Source organism: Ictidomys tridecemlineatus, chromosome 16 (genome assembly GCF_052094955.1).
Source record: "Ictidomys tridecemlineatus isolate mIctTri1 chromosome 16, mIctTri1.hap1, whole genome shotgun sequence".
Taxonomy (NCBI): domain Eukaryota; kingdom Metazoa; phylum Chordata; class Mammalia; order Rodentia; family Sciuridae; genus Ictidomys; species Ictidomys tridecemlineatus.
In genome coordinates this window covers 22,375,093-22,396,900 of record NC_135492.1, presented here as the reverse complement: position 1 = coordinate 22,396,900, position 21,808 = coordinate 22,375,093, and the positions used below count along the sequence as shown (strand labels likewise).

Below are 21,808 nucleotides of genomic sequence, written 5' to 3'. Positions count from 1 at the left end.
CTGTGACTACTAGACTCTGAGGAGTTAAAAACCATAATTTTATGTGGCCCAGAAGGTAATGAGGGCAACCTCACATTACCACAGACATCTATTGAACTTTCCCATACAATCTTTCTTGTCCTACATTTAATAACACAATTTAGAAGTGAATGGTGCCACTCCATAGTGGGTGCTCTGCCAATGAGCAAATTTCAAGTGAGAAGACAGTGGTCCTGTGTCACCATCCCAGAAAAAGACCAGTGATTCCCATTGTGGTGTCCTTCTCCTTCCCCAATGACAAGGTAACATTATTATCCATTGCTAGGTAAGAATAATATTTGTGTCCATTAATCTTTATTCTTTTCATTATTCATTTAAAAATTCTGTTTGCCCTTTCTGTAATAATGAAAATTTCACAAAGGCCTTTGATTATATATGCCACATTATTTTTATCCATTCATTCACTGAAGGGCATCTAGGTTGGCTCCACAGTTTAGCTATTGTAAAATGTGCTGCTATAAACACTGGTGTGGCTCTGTCCCTGTAGTGTGCTGTTTTTAATTCCTTTGGTTATAAACTGAGAAGAGGAATATCTGGGTCAAATGGTGGTTCCATTCCCAGATTTCCAAGGAATCTCCATACTGCTTTTCAGATTGGCTGCACCAATTTGCAGTCCCACCAGCAGTGTATGAGTGTGCCTTTCCCCCACATCCTAAACTCATTCTGTCCTGGTTTGTATTTTCAGGTCCTATTTCATGCAAATTCACTTCCAGAAAAAAATTAATCTATCTGCTTTTTGTCTTCCTAAAGCAAACTGGACTTGCCTCAGGTCATCAAGCGAACAGATCCTACTGCATGTAAGTTTGGGTTACCCAGTGATGACAGCTTAGGGTCTGTGATGAAACTAGTCTGCTGTTTCCTATTGTTGTTAGAAGACTAATTTTTCTTTTAATGATTCTGAATACAGAATTTAAAATATTCTTAGGGTCTGTCTGTAAGTGTGAAACCTGAACTGTACTTAAATCCTTCCAATTTACAGAAACAATGGATTATTTTCAGCCTTATTTTCCGTAAATAGCTGCCATTGATTCAGCCAAATATTCTCCAGGATTTTCTCCTTCTGGATCCTGTAGCTTATATATGTCACAGTGGTTCATCACCCAGCAGGGCACCTGGCTGTGGGTGGCTGTGCCTCCCTGATGGGCAAGCTGTTTCTCCCTAGTGCTCTTCAGACTTTTCCAGCTAGATCTCTGCTACAGAGAAGAACTTCCTGCCCAATGTTTCCTGAGATCCTAACCCACTTAAAGCAGGATGAGTGCCCCTCCCAAATTTCACTTGTCCATCTTACTTTAGCAATGGGAATCATGGTGAAGTTTAACTAGGTGGCAACCGTGAATCAAAGTGTGATCCTTTGCTGCTGCTGGTATTATTATTTTATTTTGGTATCTGGGATGAAGCCCAGTGGAGTGCTTGACTCTTGAACCACAACCCCAGCACTTTTCATATTTTATTTAGATACAGGGTCTCCCTAAGGTGCTTAGGGCCTCTTTAAGTTGCTGAGGCTTGCCTCAAACTTGTGATCCTTTTGTCTCAGCCTCCCAAACTTCTGGGATAACAGGTGTGCACCACTGCACCTGGGCCACGTTACTTCCCCTATGACTTATGTCCCTCTCCATGAAAGGTGCAGTCTTTCCAATGTAGTTTGCTTTGAACAGCATGTTAACTGAATACCATCACATTGCTAAGAGCCACAGGTTAGGAGGCCCCTTGATTACCCTGCAGGGAAGCAGAAAGTTTCATCCTGGTACTGAGCCTCTGGGCTCTTCTGTGCTAGACAGGTGTGAGTGGCAGGTGTGATGGCTGGGAGAGGACATGCTGGACAATTTATTTTAGCTCATTTTTATAAAGGGTTCTTATTCACCAGAACTTATACTAATGTCACTGAGCTGTTAACACAGATGTAGCTACATACTTTTTAAAGTCACTTACATATTGTATGATATTTAAGTGAATAATTTTTTCTGTATTGGATGTATGATTTTCTGTTACATTATGATATGATCTGAAATTTAGATAAAGGATGGGCACGGGAATCCTAGGGTCCTGGAGGCTGAGGCAGCAGGATTGTGAATTTAAAGCTAACCTCAGGAAATTAGCAAGGCCCTCGGCAACTTAGTGAGACTCTATTTCAAAATAAAAAAGAGGATGGGGCTCAGGCTGTGTATCAGTGGTTGAGGAGTCCTCGGTTCAATTGCTGATAGGAAAAATAAACTCTTTGTTCACAGCTGGATAGATTCATATATGAAAAATTGCTCATGGGTCTACACCATTTATGTTGTTGAAAGTGTTTGCTCACTCTCCTTCATGCTCTGGAGAAAGGAGACTCGTTTTTCATTCTGCTACTGTGCAGTTTTGCCTTCAGACAAATAAAATTTTCTGGTGATTTTAAAGCAACAATGAACTGGGGTCTTAATTTTGAAATATTTTTGAAAATTCCTAACTTATTCTCATTCCTACTTTTCCTAAAACTTTCCTGTTTGCACGAGTACATTTTTTGAAGTAAGACTGAAAATCTTGTCCTTGAATGCTCCAATTTGTGGTGATTTAAACTTGTTACTGAAAGGGTTTTACGATGCTGTGTGCTAGCCTTACACATGTTTTAACATGAATTAAACACAATGGAAGCAAAGTCACCATTTCACATAAATGTCTCTCTCTATAAAAGAGAACACAATTTTAGAACTAAAATTTTAAATTTTTATTTAAAAATGTTGTACACAAATGATTATAGTTAAAAATAGATGTTTAAGTTATTCTTTAAAGCTTCATCAGCATATATTTAACCTACATGAAACAGTTGTGATAAGAACAGATATATGTAATTTTATGTATAAAGATAAAAGGGAATAACATCTGTGCCTGTGATCATGTGTGCCTTGTGAAAGATCTTCCTAGTGTCATTTCTGGGCTTGTCATGCTAGCAATCCTGAATATACTGAATAAGTGGAAGAATAAAATTGTATTTTTCCTGATCACCACATCTGGGAAATACAGAACTTTTTTCCCTAATGGTATAGAGAATTTCCCTTTTAGACGAACACTGCATGTTCTTACTCATGTACAAAACCTAAAAAGCATTGCACACACTCTCCAAGAAATGTTGTTCCAGTAGATCATTCAACAAATTCTCCAACATAAATTTCAGTCTTGGGCATTTGATTACAGAAAAATGTCACTTTGAACTTGTAATAGAGATAGCATCTTAGAGCTCATCTTTCAGGAGTGGGCTGGACACGTGTCTTTAATTAAAACTTTGAAACACCAACTCTGTTTTAAAACAGCACCGAGTCTGTTTTAAATGTAGTTCTATTTACTACTCTGATTGTAAAGTCCTAAAAGGAAAAAAATAACTATGCTCTTGGTAATTTTTCCAGAATATTCTAACATAATCTAGTTATTCTGGCTGGAGGATGAACAAAAATGTGACATGTGTAGCCACCTCAGAGGATTCCAAGACCGACATAAAATTTCGAGTCCTCACAACAGGATTGTGCAAATATTCTACTATGTTGGTTTTTCTATTTTTTTAAAGAGAGAGTGAGAGAAGAGAGAGAGAGAGAGAGAGAGAGAGAGAGAGAGAGATTTTTTAATATTTATTTCTTAGTTTTTGGAGGACACAACATCTTTGTTGGTATGTGGTGCTGGGGATCGAACCCGGGCCGCACGCATGCCAGACGAGCGTGCTACCGCCTGAGCCACATTCCCAGCCCCGGTTTTTCTATTTTTTAAACTAGATTTTGAACACAGGAGCAATTAACCACTGAGCCACATCTCCACCTATTTTCATATTTTAATTAGATACAGGGTCTTGCTGAGTTGCTTAAAGCCTGTGTAAGTGTCTGAGGCTGGCTTTAAACTCACATCCTTCACGCTCAGGTTCCTGACCTGCTGGGATTACAGGTGTGCACCCTCACACCCTGAGGTAATTTCTTTCTTGTCTTTCTTTCAGGAAGGGACACAGCTGATCTGTTATTAAAGGAACTGCATTGATTCTCCCAAGTCTTGTGAATGAAGTACTGTATGATAATAAGATTAGAAGCCAACATTTCTGGAGAGCTCATTATGTGTCAAAAACACTTCCAAAGTTTGTAGGCACACTATACTTTTTCCCAAATAGTCTCTGCAGGATCCACATAACAGGACTCTTTATGTGGACAGCTGAGATGACTGGACCTCAGCATCCCAAGGTGCATAATAAGAAGTTGTGGTAAATGGCAGCTCCGACTCGAAACTTCAATCAGTCCGACAACAGAGTTCACACCAACATTGTTTATATATTACAAAAATTTGGTATGGTGGGAACTAAGCCAGTGTTAACATGGTGCTGACCTGAAGTAACTCCGTGCAGGTCTAGTCTGTGCACACTCATGTTTGGGAGGGTCTCACTTCCAGTTTCTTGCAATCAACCCCTGCAATTTGGTCCAATTTGTAGATCTCCTATTATGCACCTGACAGACAAGATCACAAAAAGGCAAATCAAGTAAACTCCTATCTTGCCCCAGACAACCTCAGACATGAGAAAATAGGAAAGAAGTATATTCTAAGATAGATGGCACTTCTTTTGAGCCATGACGTGGCCCCATTTAAAAAAAAATCCTTGGCACTTTTTATTTTTAATTTTGAGACAACAGGGTCTCAGGAAGTTGCTTAGGTCTTTGCTAACTTGGTGACATCAGCATTGAACTTGCCATTGTCTCATCTCAGCCTCCCGAGCCACTGGGATTACATGAGTGCACCATGGCACCTGGATGACAATTCTTAATGTACAAGAAAACTGAAATATCAATATGTATGCTCCTGTGGAGGTCCCAGTGATATTGGAAGGTATGAAGATAAGGCGGTGCATGGAGGTGCATTCTCCAGGGTGTGAATAGAACATAGTTTTTTTTTTTTTTTAATTTTGTGCTGGGGGCTGCCTGGTAGGCAAGTTCACCAGCACCAAGTTACAACTTTATTCTGTATTTTGAAACAGGGTCTCACTAATACTCCCAGACTGTCTTTACTCTTGTGATCCTCCTGCCTCAGCGTCTGGGGTCATTGGGATTTCAGGCAGACACCACTCTGCCCGGCACCAGAACTGAATTTTCATGTGGAATAAAAATACAGTTGGATGAATATTCTGTTTTTCTTAATGGAACTGGTGTTCATTTGAGATTGATGAAGGAGGTCAGATTTGAAAAAAAAAAAAAAAAAGACATTTTTGTGAGTTACTGTGGTCACCATATTTTTCTTTCCCTTGTAAGATGAACAAAGCCAACAGACTGTACAGTAATATTCACATAAGAAACACCGTGTACACCGTGACTGGCATTGGGGTCATAGCCAACGCTTTTCTTCTCCTCGTTCATATCTCCTTGCACATTACTGGGCACAGACCTAAGCCCACTGACCTGCCCATTGGTCTCCTGGCCCTGATCCACCTGGCAATTCTGCTCATCAATGGCTTCATAGCTTCGGACATTTTTATACCTAAGGGGGGAAGGTGGGATGACCTGACGTGTAAATTGCTCATCTACCTGTACAGGTTGATGAGGGGCTTCTCCATCTGTGCCACCTGCCTGCTGAGTGTCCTCCAAGCCATCAACCTCAGCCCCAGGAGCTCCTGCTTGGCAAGGTTCAAACATAAATCCTCTCTTCACAACCTGTGTTTCCTTCTCTTCCTGTGGGTCATCTACTCATCCTTCAGTAGTCATCTCTTCATCTCCATTGCTGCTACCCCTAATTGGACCTCAGACAACTTTATGTACATCACAGAATCCTGCTCCTTCATTCCCATGACCTTCTTTCTCCGGCACAGCTTGTCCACCCTGCTGACCTTCAGGGAAGTCTCCTTTATAGGAATCATGGCCTTCTCCAATGGATACATGGTGGCTCTCCTGTGCAGGCACAAGAGGCAGTCCCAACATCTCCACAGCAGCAGCCTGTCTCTAGTGTCATCCCCAGAACTGAGGGCCACCCAGACAATCCTGCTGCTCATGAGTTGCTTCGTGGTCATGTCCATCTTGGACAGCATAGTCTCCTATGCAAGAATTACACTGAAAGATGATCCAATATTTTACTGTATCCAGATCCTCGTGACCCATAGCTATGCCTCGTTCAGTCCTTTGGTGTTTATTTGTACTGCAAAACGTATAATTGTTATTTTCAGATACATGTGGGAGAAGACTGTAAACATTTCAGTAGGCAGTGGTGAATAAGTTCGGTTAAGGCAAGAAATTGTGCTGAATTTGGAGTGATTTATCATGACAGAGTGTTTAGAATCTTTGGTTTAAATGCAATGCAAAGTCTCGTTTCCTCTGTTAAACCATCCACTTGGACATGCAGGGATGACAATTACATCAATGAAAGCCAAACCATGTGCCTCTCTGAGATATTATGGCAATGTCATATTTCTCACTGGATCCTTAATAGGGGCGTGTGAGTTGGATGTCACTTGTCATAACCTTGGTTATTACAAACTCTTTTTAGATAAACCACAGTTCCAATGGTTTTCAAATATTGCATCATTTCCATTATCTGTATTTTTCCTAACTACATTTGTAAACATATTCTACCACAAAATATCACATGATCCAGCACACAAACAATACACACTCAAAGGCACATACACATCCATTTTACATGCAGGGAATCAAATAGTCATTTTCACATCACTGCTCCTAAAACCATGCTTTAAATATTTGAACTTAAAAACAACTCAACATCTACAACCATAAGAAAATGTAAACAATACGCAATGACCTTAAAATCGAAAATATTCTGGAACACGGGGCTGCATAGCTGAGTCCTAAAGTTACTATACTCAGTGAAGTCGGTTTAGTCGCAAAAGAACAAACATTGTATAAATGTACTTAAAGATGGTGGGAGTTGGAGTGGGCAGAGTGACAGAGCAGGAACACAAAAGCATCCGAGAGACCAAGAGAGGGGGCAGCAGGGCACTATCCCTTGGTATGTGGAGAACCTCTATTCAGTTAAGAAGTGAATGCTGTCATGGGTGGTGGTGACTGTTGTGCAATAATCTGAATAGATTCCAGGCCACTCTACTGAATGCTGAAAAGTGGTCAGAATGTTTATGTTGTATACATTTTATCGTCATAAAATTATTTAATTATCAACTCAGTTGTGGAAAACATTCTTTCTTAAACTATAAAGTAAGGGATAAGACTCTAAACGTGCCACAGGGTTATTTGATGAGCTTTGAAACATCTGAGCTGATTTGTCCCAGGGATGTGAATATTGGTTTTGAGAAGCTCACTTCTGATCTCAGCCTCTCCCAGGAGAGGTGTTCTCCATGCGGATGCTGTTACACGCCACTCTTGGTCTCTCAGCCTTCTAAAGATGTTCAGCATCGCAGTGGGTAGCTCCCATGTTGAGGCTTTCTGGGTGAGAGGTGCATGCAGTCAGAACACAAGGTTTAGACAGTAAGTCACAGTTTACCAATCATGATAGCAGTGCTGTGAAAATTATGCACTTGTCATATATTTTATTTAATTAGAAAAATTAGCCAAATATAAAATACTCTCAAATAAAATGTCTTTATAAAAATGTAAGTAGTAAAGGAAGCAAAGAATATGAGACCAAACATTTTTAAAATCAGAAATGGAACATAGAAAAGAGGAGAAAGGGGTCCAAAGGATTACAGGACAGAACAAAGTGGCTGTTTAAGTTATCATGAATAGGTGTTAAGTTTGAATCAATTAAACTCCTCAATCAATTGATATTGGGTGGCTGAAATCACAATGACTGCAACACAATCTTAAGACTTCACATGAAGGTGTAGCTGTAAACCAGGACAAAAGGATCCAAGAGACACGTAGAACATCCCACCAAGAACAGAAAACACTACTCTGATGTGCTGAGATCAGTGTTCACAAGAGGACACACACCAGGTCACCAACAAGCCTCCTCAATCTTAAGGACACTGATATCCCGTCAAGTATATCAACAAGCACCATAGAATGAATATAAATTAAAGACTTAAAACTGTCCATCCCAACTATGTGGAGATAAACAACATCTTTTAACTAGTCACACATGGAGAATTCACAAGTGGAATAAGAAATTTTCTTGAGAAAAACGAAAATCAAAGTACCACCTACTAGAACTTGGGGGGTGCATCAGGAGGATGTCACAGAGACTTGAAGAAACACATCTCCATTCACAACAAGATTGAAAAAAGAGAACCCTACACACACACAACTTCAGAACACTGAGCTTGGAAAGTGGAACAAAGCAACTATTGATGGAGGAGAGTGAACCAGTAACCCAAGACACCCCACCCCTCCAAAAAGGAGCCCAGATACACAGAAATTCATGATGGAGGGCTACACATTAAACAATTAGCACCAAACCATCTTGATCTTCTCCAAATTGAAAGCATCATCCATGGTGAACATCTGGGGTTTATCCGTGGGACACAGGTGGCTCAGTACATGCAGATCATCTATAGGGACACCCAATAGCATACAAATTCCAAGGAAGGAGAGACGTTGTCTCAGGAGTGACATGTTCATTTATGTATAAACACTAAAGATCCCACAGAATTTTTTTCAGGATTCTGACAGGCATTCAGCAGAACACAGAGGCAACATCCCAAGAATTCTGCTTTGTCTCAGAGAACAATCCCCATAATAAATCATTATAAAGAGCAAAATACCGAGGCATGAACTTGGCCAATGAAAGAAAACACTTGTACCCAGAAAGTATAATGATGCCATAAATTAAAGCAAACATAAATTAGAGGAACCATTCATCATATTCATGATGCAAAGAGTCAATATCAAAATGTCCATACAATCAGAGTTATGTACAGATGCGATCCCTATCCAAATCTCAGAAGAATATTTTATAGAAATAGGAAACGAGGTAGCTAAAATCTACATGCCACCCTACCAGATCCTAAATAGGTAGATCAACCCTGATAAACAACAAAGCTGATGGAACCACACCCAATTTTTAAATATATTATGAAGCTATAGTAATTAAAACAGTGTGTTAGGGCTGGGGATGGAACTTGGAGATGTAGCACTTGCCTAGCATTTACAGGCCCTGGGGTTCATCACCAACACTTGAAAACCACACATGCGTACAAAAGAAATAGAAAAGGAAGAATGAAAAAAACACATTATGGTATAGTTACATAATAGTAAACCTATAAACTAGTGGAACAGAACGGGGTGCCTTGATAAACATCCTCATACAACGTCATGAAAACATCTTTCAAAGCACCGCCATATATAGCCAATGTAGTATAAATAGTCTTGTCAACAGATATTTGTATGCAAAAGAAAAATGATGGACCCTTTTCCTATGGCACACACAAAGATCAAGTCGAGATGTTTTGAAAGCGTAGATGTGAGACCTGAATCTGTGCCAAAAGAAAACAGTTGGAAATCTTCATGACATTGGAAAAGAAAATGATTTTCTGGGATATCACACCCAAAGTACAGGCTACAAATTCAGCAATATGATGACATGAAACTACAATAGTTCTGTACAGGAAGGTGAACAATCAGCTGTCAATAGACAACACACAGGATGAAGATTACATTTTCAGATCATATATCAGGAAAGAGGTTGATTTTCAACGTTTGGGGCTGGGGATATAGCTCAGTTGGTAGAGTGTTTGCCTTGTAAGCACAAGGCTCTGGGTTCAGTCCCCAGCACCCCAAAAAGTTAACCTTTATTAAAACCTCAGAACTTAATAAAAAATAATAACCTCATTAAAAACAGCACGAGATATGAATAGATATCTCACCCAAGCAAAAACACGTATGTAGCCAACGAGCAAAGAAAAGACGCTCAACATCCATCAGTTCTCAAGTAAATGCCAATCAGAGCCACCATGAGGTGAGGTCCTGTCACAACAGTCAGGAGGGTGATGATATAAAAGGGAAAGGTCACCATGACTGTGGAAGGTTCCCTGTGCCTGGTTGGATGCCTGTCACGGCCCTCGAGAAATTCTGATAAACATCACCATTGTACTTGTGTTTTGTAAGCAAAGTCCAATAAAGAACAGGATCTGAGCAGAAGGGATGGATGGACACATATCTGCTGCCATTCTTTGCCACCCAGATCAAACATAGTGTCTTGGGTTTTCCTGGCCATTTCTCATGCATTTGATGCTTCCCTTCGATCCACAGGTCTAGGTTCTCATCATATATCATTAATCCGAATCCTGGACAACTTCTGTTTTGATTTATCTGGATCCTGGACATATTCTATTTGTGTATGCCCTGTGGAGAAATACATCCAGGTTTCTGTATCTGGAAAATGTCATTTTCAACTCTATTCTTGAAAAATATTTGGTCTTCATGTATAACATTTGGAGGAAAAGAGTTGTTTATTTTTTTTACACTTTTAAGATATGGAGGGGATGTGGGGGTAGAAAGATAGTAGAATGAAACTGACATTATTACTGTATGTATATATGTGATTGCATGTCCAATACGATTCTGCAACATGTACACTCAGAAAAAAATGAGAAAAAAATGTATCCCATTTATGTAGAATATACCAAAGTGCATAAATGTTTTCTACTGTCATGTGTAACTAATTAAAACAAATTTAATTTTTTTAAAATATGGTCTCATTGTCTTCTGGGTTCCAGGGTCTCTGAGAGCAACGTGCTTTCATTGTTGTTCATGGCCTCTGATGAGCTGATTTTGGAGAGCATCATCTGCTTTTAAGACAACCTCCTGCTTTCTGGCAGTTTAAATGCAAAGTGCCATTGTCATTTGTGTTTTTTTGACCATATCATAACTCAAATAGAAATACTATGGATATAAGTGACTCTGTACTCTGTGTAATTTTTCCAAGTTTCAAAGACCTTAGAAGGAAGTTGTGTTCTATATCAAAACCTCAGCTTACACAGGGTAACCCTGCATTACTGAAAAAATATTTGCTAGGATTTTTTTCACAAAGCATTTCTTGTCCAAAACTAATTTCACATATTACAAGCTAATAGAATCAGTCCGGTACTCAACCACTTAGGTGCATGACAGTGAGGTTGCAAGGATACTTAAAGAGAAAAGGTGGTGGTGGTTTCCCATTCCTGGTGACAAAATATCCAGGAATACAAGTTCCTAAAACTTGGAAAATAATATTTTATGCCCATTAAACTCAAGTTTTTGGGATGTCAAGATTTTTTTCTGGGGTTACGGGTGTGCACCACTATGAATGTCCCCCATTTCTTTACTTAAAAAAAAAAAAACATTCTCTTTTCTCCCAGAACTGCTGGAGACTTATTCTAAAGTATCGGTAATGTCAATATTCTGAAACAGAAACTATAATTACAACTTTTTCACGTTTACAAAGAATTTTGTACAATTCTTAACCTGGTCTCAGCAAGAGGATTTCCATTCATTTTGACCATATTTTGATCTAGGATTCCTTCCATTTCTTTTTTTTTTTTTTTTTTGGTCAATATTCTTTCATCAAGCTTGTAAAAAAAAACTCAGTCCATTATTTTTCCACCTCTTACACCCTGTTTTTTCTTTTAGTTTTGGATCTGTAATTATGCAAAGGTTTGAATGTTTATAGCTTATGCACACTTGTTATTAATTAATTATTTTGGGGGGGTACCAGGGATTGAACTCAGGAGCACTTGACCCAGCTCCACCCCCAGCTCTATTTTGTGTTTTATTTAGACACAGGGTCTCACTGAGTTGCTTAGGTCCTCATTCTTAGTGAGGCTGGATTTGAACTCATGATCCTCCTGCCTCAGCCTCCTAAGCTGCTGAGATACATGAGTATGCCACTGTGCCTGGCTCATATTTATTTTATTTTTTGTTCTTTTAAATTATACATGACAATAGCATCTACTTTGACATATTTATACAACCATGAAATAGGTCTTATTCTAATTAGGTTCCAGTCCTGTATTTGTACATGATGTGGAGATTTACTGTGGTGTATTCGTATATGTGCAGAGCAAAGTCAGGTCAGGTTCATGTGACTGTCTTTCTTTTTTTCTGACTCTCATCCCTAAATTGTAGAAGATGTCAGAAGAGGGCAAGACCTCCCACGTTCCTGGATAAGCAGAATTCATATTGTTAAAACACCATACTACTGAAAGCACTCTACAGATTCAATGCAAGGATCTTTAATTCCTATTAAAGTCCCCATGATGTTCTTCATATAAATGTACCATTCAATTTCACTGCCACAGACTCTAAGAGGGCATGAGGGATTGACAGCACATGTTATATGGGTTCAGCACCTAAAGGACCTTCTAAGGCAGCTGTCTCCTACCAACATCTGGCTGAATTCTCCCAACATCATGAAGCAGAGATCAAGAGCCACACATTACAAATAAAGAAACTGAAGCTGAGACATGAAAAAAAGTCAAAACCCTGCAGGAGACACTTCTATAAGAAACTCTCAGGCCCCACAGATTTCCTTTGGGCCCGAGGTTTGTAAAAAAAAACCAACAAGATTTATAGGCATTTGCCCTATGACATTCTTAAAGGCATCTTGCAAAACGAAGGCTTTATAGAAGCAAGTGATTTATTATGTATATATACATTACATGCCACAAATGTATACTTTAAATGTATACTTTAAAATGCATTTTTTTAAATTTATTTATTTATTTTTTAGTTTTCGGCGGACACAACCTCTTTATTTGTATGTGGTACTGAGGATCGAACCCAGGCCGCACGCATGCCAGGTGAGGGCGCTACCACTGAGCCACATCCCCAGCCCCCAAAAATGCATTTTTTTAAAAGAGGTAAGCCAGGTTGGACCTTGCAAGCCTTTAATCCCAGCAGCTCAGAACGCTGAGGCAGGAGAATTGCAAGTTCAAACCCAGTTTCACCAACTTAGGAAGACCCTGTCTCAAAATAATGTACAGACAAATGGCTGGATATGTGGGTAAGTGGTTAAGCATTTGTGGGAACAATCCCCAATGCTCCCCACCTCCCAAAATGAAATACAGAAAAAAAAGGTGTCATCCACTATTATGATTTTGGATGCAATTTTATTTTATTATATCTTCTCAGCAAGAAATACACAGGCTCACACATTTGAATTGAAACTCTATTCTAAAAACCAGACCACATTACTTGATCTTTATGTAGTTTAGTTCAGTAGAACACTAATGGAACTCATCGGGTGGGGATGCTTCTGATTGAATTCTATTTCAAAGCTTATGAAAATTAGAACCCCCAAAAAAGAGAAGAAAATGTCCCCAACATTGGCAGGGATTCCAGAAGCCTCCCAGTAATGACAGTTATAGGGAGAAGTCATGGCTGAATTCAGACCCTCATCTCACTTGTGGATCTAATTGTATATTTTGCTTTCTAAGAAGATGGACCCCAAACACTCTGGGCAGAGTGTAATATTCCTCTTTTTTCCTGGCGGGAAAATTTATTCCATGAATCAACTTCACTTAGTTACACTAAAACTAGTTTCTGCTCTTAAGAGGAATCCTGAAGGCTTTCTAGGAACCAGGCTCATGAGCACAGAGCCCAAGGCTGTGGCTTCAGGGAGAGTTTATGCGCAGCTCTGGCGCCACCTGGTGTCCAATGCTCAGCTCAGCACGTCTAACGGGGGAAATGACATTAAGCCCAGGGAGCACCAGGAGGGATAGGTTGACAGATGTCCTTGGAATTTTGGGGGGACTCGTGGGGACGCAACTACAGAAGGCGGCAAAGGCCATCTCCTGAAGGAGGCCTTTATCTCAGGTAGGAGGTTCTCGGGGCAGCTGAGTGACACCGTGAGAGGTGACAGTGTGACAACTCAGCAGTGGAAACGTCCCCATGGAGGGTGTCAGGACATCAGGGACCTAAAGGAGCCCACGCCTGTTTGGCGCCTGCACAGCTCTGGTGCCACCTAGTGTCCGACGCCTGCTCAGCGCCTGAACTCTAGGTCCAGACCAGAAACAGGAGGGGACTCCCAGGAGACACGGGGACTCTAGGCCAGGGGTCTTCACCTGTGTCCTCACTGTCCAGGGCGGAACCTACGACACGGAGTGTTTACTGTTTTATAGAGGACAAAACTGTCCACCTGTCCGTCTCCACCACGTCGCTGTCACCCCTGCACCCCTCCACCCTATACCGTCCCTTAGAGACCCCAGGGCTGCGCTGGCCTCTGTCCAGCCTGAAAGGCGTGTCCTGCTCAGAGCTGCAGCGAGTCCCCAAAGTCGCCCTGGCGAGTCGATTCTGCTCCCGTCCGCGCTTCTCCCCCTGCCCAGGGCCAGGACGCACTTCCCGGGTCAGTGCGGGGGACCGCGGGGGCCAGGCTAAGACCAGTTTCTCGCCCAGAAACAAAGTCTCCAAGGCAACATCCCAGGACCCTCCCAGAGACCCCCGGACCCCAACCCACCTGGACACACGGAGAGTCCCCCACGTCCCTGAGGAGGGACGAAGAAGGCTGCGCAGCAGGTCCTCAGCCTCGCTTCGCGGCCTCCGCTGTGAGGGGGGAACTGCGCCAGCTCAGGGACTCTGGGGTCACATCTCAGGCTGCAGGAGCCCCAGGGCCCGCTCCCCGCTGGGTCGAAGGCGACCTCTGAGGGGATTTCTAGACACACGCGCCTGTCCTGTTCCTTCACCACGTGCGCATGAGCCCGCCTCGCCCTCAGCTCCCTTGGAGGCTCCTTGTTCCTGGGGACCCCGGGGCAGGCCTTGCCTCCCACGTGTTTCTGCTGGCCCTGCCCCCTCTGCTCTTAGGGGTAGGGCTCCACTCAGCCCCGCTCGGCTCCACCCCCAGCTGTGCCCACTAGTCGGGCTCCACTCAGACCTTCTAGCTCCGCCCCCAGCTCCACCCATTGGCTGGGCTCCTCTAGCTCCTCTCTGCCTAACCTGATTCCCTAGGCCCCTCCTACTGGGGTGAGGTTCCACTCACTCTGCTCGGTTCCGCCCCCAGCTCTGCCCATTCGCTGGGCCCCGCCCCGCCCACTGCTCCTAAGGTTTGGCCTCCCAGGACCTCTCCGCCCAGCACTTCGGCTCTACCCAGCTCCTTTTGCTAAACCTGACAGGTGGACAATAATGCTTATCAATGACTTCTCAGTGACACTTCCACCGCAGAAGGAACTTGGAGAGGAGTCCCCTGCTCAAGGTCACCTGGTATAGATGCGAGATGAGGCTGGTGGGAGCCTGCCTGTCTTTTGCTGCCAGTTTACATTCCCAAAGCAGGAGTGAAGCCTGCAGCTGTGGTCCCCCAGGTGCTTCCTGGGTGCACGTGAGGTTTCACACAGGAAGCACCAGGGTCTAGACTCCTTATGGCATAACGGGACTCAGGTATGATCCTTGCTCTGTGATAGAAAATTTGGACAGAAGCTGGGCATGCTGGCCCTAACCGGTAACCTTGGTGGCAAAGGAGGTTCACTCAGGAGGATCAAAAGTTCAAAGCCAGAGCTCAGCACTGTAGGGATGTAATGTTACAGGTAAATGGATGGCATTGGAGAAGATAATGCTAAGTGTAGTCAGGCAACCCCCAAAATACAAGCCGAATGTTTTCTCTGATATGAGGTAACTGACTCATAGTGGGGTAGGAAGGGGGAGCATGAGAGGAATAGATGAACTCTAGATAGGGTAGAGGGGTGGGAGGTGAAGGGAGGGGGCAGGGATGGTGGAATGTGGTGGACATCATTATCCAAAGTACATGTATGAAGACAGGAATTGGTGACTTTATACACAGAGTTATGGAAAATTGTGCTCTATATGTGTAATAAGAATTGTAACACATTCCACTGTCATATATTTAAAAAATAAAAATCAGGTAAAAGTATTTTTAGTTGTCTATGGACCTTTTAAAAAATTATTTATATTCAGTGCTGAGAATTGAACCTAGTATCTCACACGTGCTAGGGAAGTGCTCTACCACTGAGCCACAAACCTTGCCCCATAATTTTTTTTTTTATTTTGACGTAGTAATATTCCACGGTGAATATATAACCACATTTTCTTTATCCATTTATCTGTTGGAGGGCAGTTTGGTTGGTTTCATAGCTTAGATGTTGTGAATTGAGCCGCTCTACACATGGATGTGGCTGCCTTAGTGTATTACAGTGGATTTTTTTAAAAAAATATTTTTTAATTGTAGTTGGACACAATAACTTTATTTTTTATTTTTTTATGTGGTGCTGAGGATTGAACCCAGTGCCTTGCATATGCTAGGTGAACGCTCTACCACTGAGCCACAACCCAAGGTCACTATACTGTGTGGATTTTTAGTCCTTTGGGTATATACTGAGGTGTAAGATAACTAATTCAAATGATGGTTCCATTCCTCATTTTCTGAAGAATCTCCATATAGCTTTCTGTAGGAGTTGCAAAAATTTAAAAAACCCACCAGCAATGTATTAGTGAAAATTTCCCCCTGCATCCTTGCTAACATTGATAATTGCCATTCTCACTGGATTGCTGGACTATCCATGTAGTTTTAATGTACATTTCTCTAATTGCTAGAGATGTTGATTATCTTTCCATGTTAGTTTTCAAAGTGCATAATAATAAGGGTTCTGGTTATTTTATGCTTCAGTATTATGAATCCATATTCCTATTCTCCCAGGAAGAGATAAATGTTAACCCCAGAATTTTATTAAACACACTGGTTTTTCCTTCTCTTTTCTCAAAAACTCAATCCAAAATACTTTAAGCATTTTCTTCTAATACTGAGATAGTGAGAAATAATAGCATACACCAAAATACATTTTAATTGATCAGAAGGAAATGATATGGTTTATTTTTTGCAAATGATACTTATAAAGAAAGTTTATTCTCACGTTTTAGAGAAATAGCAAATAGCATTTTCTTATGCTGATGTATGTTGTCTCCGTTTTTATCTCACAAAAATAAACCAATGGTGCTCTGGCTGCCCGAAGGTTTTGAACTAGAGCAGGGACTAGGGGTGCCGTTGCATAATATCACAACCAAGGGACAGTAGTGACTACCCTTTCCTGGCTTCCAAAGGTCCCATGGTCTCCTCCCTCCAGGTCATCAAGGAGACAGGGTATGATAGTGGAGAGGTGATGGTGAACTTGATCTGTGTGATAACAACAAATGACATCTGCCTTTTCATGTATGGAATGCACATCAGGAAGTAAAGATGCAAATCACAGTATTTACAGGACGGTGTCCATGGGGCACCTGATAAAGCAGCTATGACCCCTCCCTTCCTCCAGTCCGTGTCGCTCAACATCCAGGCCCTAGAAGCCCAAGGTGCTGTGGGTCTGCTTTCCTCACCGCTGAGTGGGGTGCACTAACTTCAGGATTGTTCCCTAGTCTCTGGCCCCTGGGTGATGACATGTATCTCTGTATTGTCCACGACTTAGACAGGGGCAGAATGTGAAATATTTAAGTGATGGCTCCTTGGTAGGGCAGGAAAGGACTAGATTTCCATTCTTTTTTTTTTCTCCACTTAGGTTTCTCCTCTAATCTGCCCTCTTAGAATTTCCTTGTCCTTTACCACTGGACCCTCCCTCACTGGGACCTGTCCCTAAACTCCTTTTCCAAAGTATTCTCTTTGGCTTTAGGTCATGGTATTCAGAACCTCCAGTCTGAGGAGAGCTTGTTTTCACCAGGGTTTTTAAGTCATGACTTGGGGCTGGGCCCATCAAGGCTGCCAGGAGCTGCTGCAGCACCTCCCTCCCCAGAGCTGAGAAGGGGGTCTGGGATCATCCTGGTGCTGGACAGGCTTCTGTCTGCACCCTGATCACATGGTCAAACTAGTCCTGGCAGGTGTGAGTGGGGTGAGGCACAGCCAGGAGGGGACAGGCTCAGAGAATTTCCTTTAACTTGCTTTTATAAAATGTCCACACTTTTCAGGATGTTTTCTAACAAATCTGATAAATTAGCACAGAAGTAGAAACATTGCATTCTTTATAAAACATCTACCTGTGAACCATGGAGAGCCCTGTGGGTCTCACTGATACACACGTGTGTGACCTGCACAGTGTGCAGACAGCTAGCTGCTTCTCTGCCTGCTGTCTCCTGGGGCTGCAGGGAGCTAATGCCTGTGGGGGACCTGTGACAGAATCTGACTCTGCCATGTTCCATGATCAGCACTTTACTAAAATGATAATATTTTCCATCTGTAACCAGGAAATTTCTTCTATAGAAAAGAGAGTATTTTTTCAGTTGTTTTCAGGCCATGCTCCCCAGAAGACCCAGTTCTCTACCTGTGTTTGCAAGTCCATGGGCCCTCCTTGCTCCAATCCTCCCTCCCATGACAATGCATGCAGGGTGGCCATCCCCCCCTGGCAGGGCTGAAACCAGAATCATGTGCCCTCCATTCACAGATATATCAGGTAGCCTGTTTCTCCTGTTTTGTTTTTTTTTCCGATGTTCTCCATTTTATTTTTTAATCTGCATTTAACTGAATTGAAGACAAACCTGTATTTCATAAAACGATAGAAGGGAATCATCATTATTTCATTTTCTGTAATTTTTTAAAGGCCTCTTCAAGTTTTTCATATTCAGTTTACATTGCTGTAGAGGTGTTTTGGGGTCAAAATATGAGTGCACATCTTACAACTCACTTCAAGTGTGCACACAGAAATAGGCATCATCTATCCATAGCTACCTGTAGCACTGTACCTACTAATAACCATATGTGACTCTTCAAATGTGGAGACTCCTAGACAATTATATTACCATTTTTCTTTTTGTTTTTCTTAAGCAGTACAAGGGAAGGAATCTTTTTTACCTGAATGTGTGAGTGAAAAAATAAACAAAACATTTCTTACTAAATGAATCATTTGGAAGAGATTACATTTTTCTAATGTCATGAATTAATTTCCACTATTTACAATGACACTTCTGCAAAGATTTCAAAGCAATCATTTAACTAGGCTAAAACATTTAAATTGTCTTGACTCCTGGTTGTTTTTTCTCACACTTCGTAACTGATGTTATCAAATTATAATTTTCTAGGTAGAAGTGGGAGTGATTGCTAGTCTTACCCACTTGTTTTTTAGATGATAGAATGTGGGGATATGTTGATCACCTTATTGTAAATGTTACATGCTTCATAGCTATAAAGCAGAATTAAGATGGAAATAAAGAAAATACCTTCATTCTATAGGGAGCTATACCATGAGTTTTTCACCATCAAATTTTCTATTACACTATTTTCTCTCTGTCCTCTGGAGAAATATCATTGCTTACTAAAAGAAGATAAGAAATTTTGTTCTCTTATGGAAACTCCATTATCAGAGTGAGTTTGGATTCCTTTCTTTTAATTAAAACACTAAAAGCTATGACACCCCAAATACTTGGATTTTCCTGGTGTGTTGGTGCATTGCATGCCTGTTACCCCAGCAGCTTGGGAAGCTGATGGAGGAGATTTGCAGGTTCAAGGCCAGCCTCATCAACTTAGTGAGGACCTGTCTCAAAATAAAAATAAGGGGCTGGGGTTGTGGCTCAGCGGTAGAGCACTTGCCTAGCACATTCAAAGTCCTGGGTTCTGTCCTTAGCACCACATAAAAATTAAAAAAAAAATAAAGATATTGTGTCCAACTACAACTAAAAAATAAATCTTAAGAAAATAAAATACTTAGGGATGTGGCTCAGTGGTTAAGCACCTTTGGGTTTAATTCCTGGTTAAAACACACACACACACACACACACACACACACACACACACTTAAATCATAATTACTTTTCCCCATTTCTCCATATGCCTAAAAGTGGGCAGAAAAGAAATTTTGGAATTAAATCCTGCTAAAAATGGATGGTTCTGCCCACTTAGATATTTTTTTTCTGGCATAATCAAATATATATAAAATAATATCAGTGGTTATGTAAACCTGGGTTCAATATCTGGTACCAAATATATATATATATATATATATATATATATATATATATATATATATATATATATATAAACAAATTCAAGAAGTCTGCATTCAGAGCTAACATTTTTTATATTTTGTCTCTAAACTGTGATGAGCAATCCAGAACATAGAACACTAAAATTATAGAACTGTATGGGGCTTCATCTAGCATCCACACTCTTTCCTTGAGAGATCTATGTGGACATTCCAGCTATCTGACCCACTTGAACTCACTTTGGGTGCTACTTACTGAGCTTTTTTATCAGGTTGCTGCACATGCCAAGACAAATTAATCCTGGTCCTACCAGTGGAGATAAACAGAAAAGATGTTATGCTTGTGTACTGAGAGTTTGCAAAGGGTGCATTGAAAAAGTGCCCACATACTTTGAGGTGGGCCGACTTGGTGGTTGGGGAGGTTGAAGCTGGTAACCACTGTGATGATGAGAATTTTATCTTTATTTGATCCTCAGACATGGACTCTATATGTCTTTTCACCAGAAAAAAAAAAAGAAAATGACCAAGAGCAGCACACTTTCCATTTTTCGTGCAGTAAGAAATGTCTTTCCTTCCCAAATTGTCTTTGGGGTCACAGCCAACGTCTTCTTCCTCCTCTTCCACATGCTCACGTTCATTGTCCAGTGCAGGACCAAGCCCATGAACATGCCCATCTCTCACGTGGCCCTGATTCATCTGCTGATGCTCATAATCAGGGTGTTCCTGGATATAGACATATTGGGGTTCAGGATATTTGGAACGATATCTCACGTAAAGCCACCATGTACCTGTAAAGGCTGATGAGGAGCCTGTCAGTCAGCACCACCTGCCTGCTGAGTGTCTTTCAGGCCACCACCCTCAGCCACAGAAGCTCCTTTCTGGCCAAGTTCAAGCACACGTCCCCACAGCACAGTTTGGTACTTTCTCACTCTCTGGGTGTTCAACATGTTCATTAATATTTGTATTTTAGTCTCTATTGGAGGCCCCTCCAATAACACATAAGATATTTGGATTTCCACTGAATCCTGCAGAGTTTTCCTCACTGGTCACCACTTCAGGATCTTATTTTCCCTGGTAAAAATACTCCGGGATGTCCTCCTTCTCAGGCTCATGGCCCTCTCAAGTGGGTACATGCTGGCTCACCTGTGGAGGCATAAGAGGCAGTGCCAGCACCTCCACAGCATCAGGAGAATTGCACAAGCTTCCCCAGAGCAAAGGGCCACTAGGACCATCCTGCTCCTCATGGGTTTCTTTGTGGTCACATACTTTGTGGACTGCATGATTTCCTCCTCTTATGGGAAAATGCAGAAGAAGGATCCTGTGTGCCTTGTGGTCCAGATGCTGGTGGGCAATGGCTATGCCACCGTCAGTGCTGTGATGCTCATTAGTACCAAAAAACAAACAATCCAGTTCTTCCAATCCACACTGGGGAGGACGAGGACATGTTTACACAGGGTCAGATAACCCCTCACAGTGTCATCCCATTTTATTTCCTCCTGAGTTTCCAAAAATTAGTTGATGTTGGAAAAAAAAAACTAAATGAGGATGAGGGAGATGAATCTTTTGTTTTTCTTTGTAAGATCTTTATCACACCAGGTGAGGTGATGCACACCTGTCATGACACCAACTCAGGAGGCTGAGGCAGGAAGATTTCAAGTTGAAGGCTAGCCTCAGTAACTGTGTGAGTCCCTGAGCATCTTAGTGAGGCCCTGTGTCCAAATTTAAAAAAAAATACAAAGTTTTGGGGATGTGGCTCAGAGGTCACATGCACCTGAGTTCAATTCCTAGTTTCAAAAAAGTGTTAAATGATATATGGGCTGTTTTCTTACTGAACTTGCCTAAAGCAGATACCTTCTATTGTCCATAAGTAGACCATGACTGTGAACCCTTTGCTGGAAAACTGTATTTTGGAAGAATAATTTTGTTTAGTCTTAGGAAAAGAAATATCTTGCCTAAGTACAACTCTCTTGAGGTGTCTGAGGAAATAGGTGTTTT

General features: G+C 41.5%; 1 protein-coding gene and 1 non-coding gene across 2 annotated transcripts; both read left to right on the top strand.

The window, feature by feature from the left end:
- The first annotated feature begins 5,282 nt into the window (after positions 1-5,282).
- On the top strand, positions 5,283-6,236 carry LOC144371251 (vomeronasal type-1 receptor 48-like). Its single transcript, XM_078033661.1, has one exon. The coding sequence runs from the start codon at positions 5,283-5,285 to the stop codon at positions 6,234-6,236; it is 954 nt and encodes a 317-aa protein (XP_077889787.1).
- A 3,400-nt stretch (positions 6,237-9,636) lies between these two features.
- On the top strand, positions 9,637-9,710 carry Trnat-ugu (transfer RNA threonine (anticodon UGU)). Its single transcript has one exon. It is a non-coding gene; the product is annotated as a tRNA-Thr (tRNA).
- The last annotated feature ends 12,098 nt before the right edge of the window (positions 9,711-21,808 follow it).

Excerpts from the sequence above, each read along its gene's own strand:
- LOC144371251 (XM_078033661.1), top strand. The coding sequence starts at position 5,283 with ATGAACAAAGCCAACAGACTGTACAGTAATATTCACATAAGAAACACC.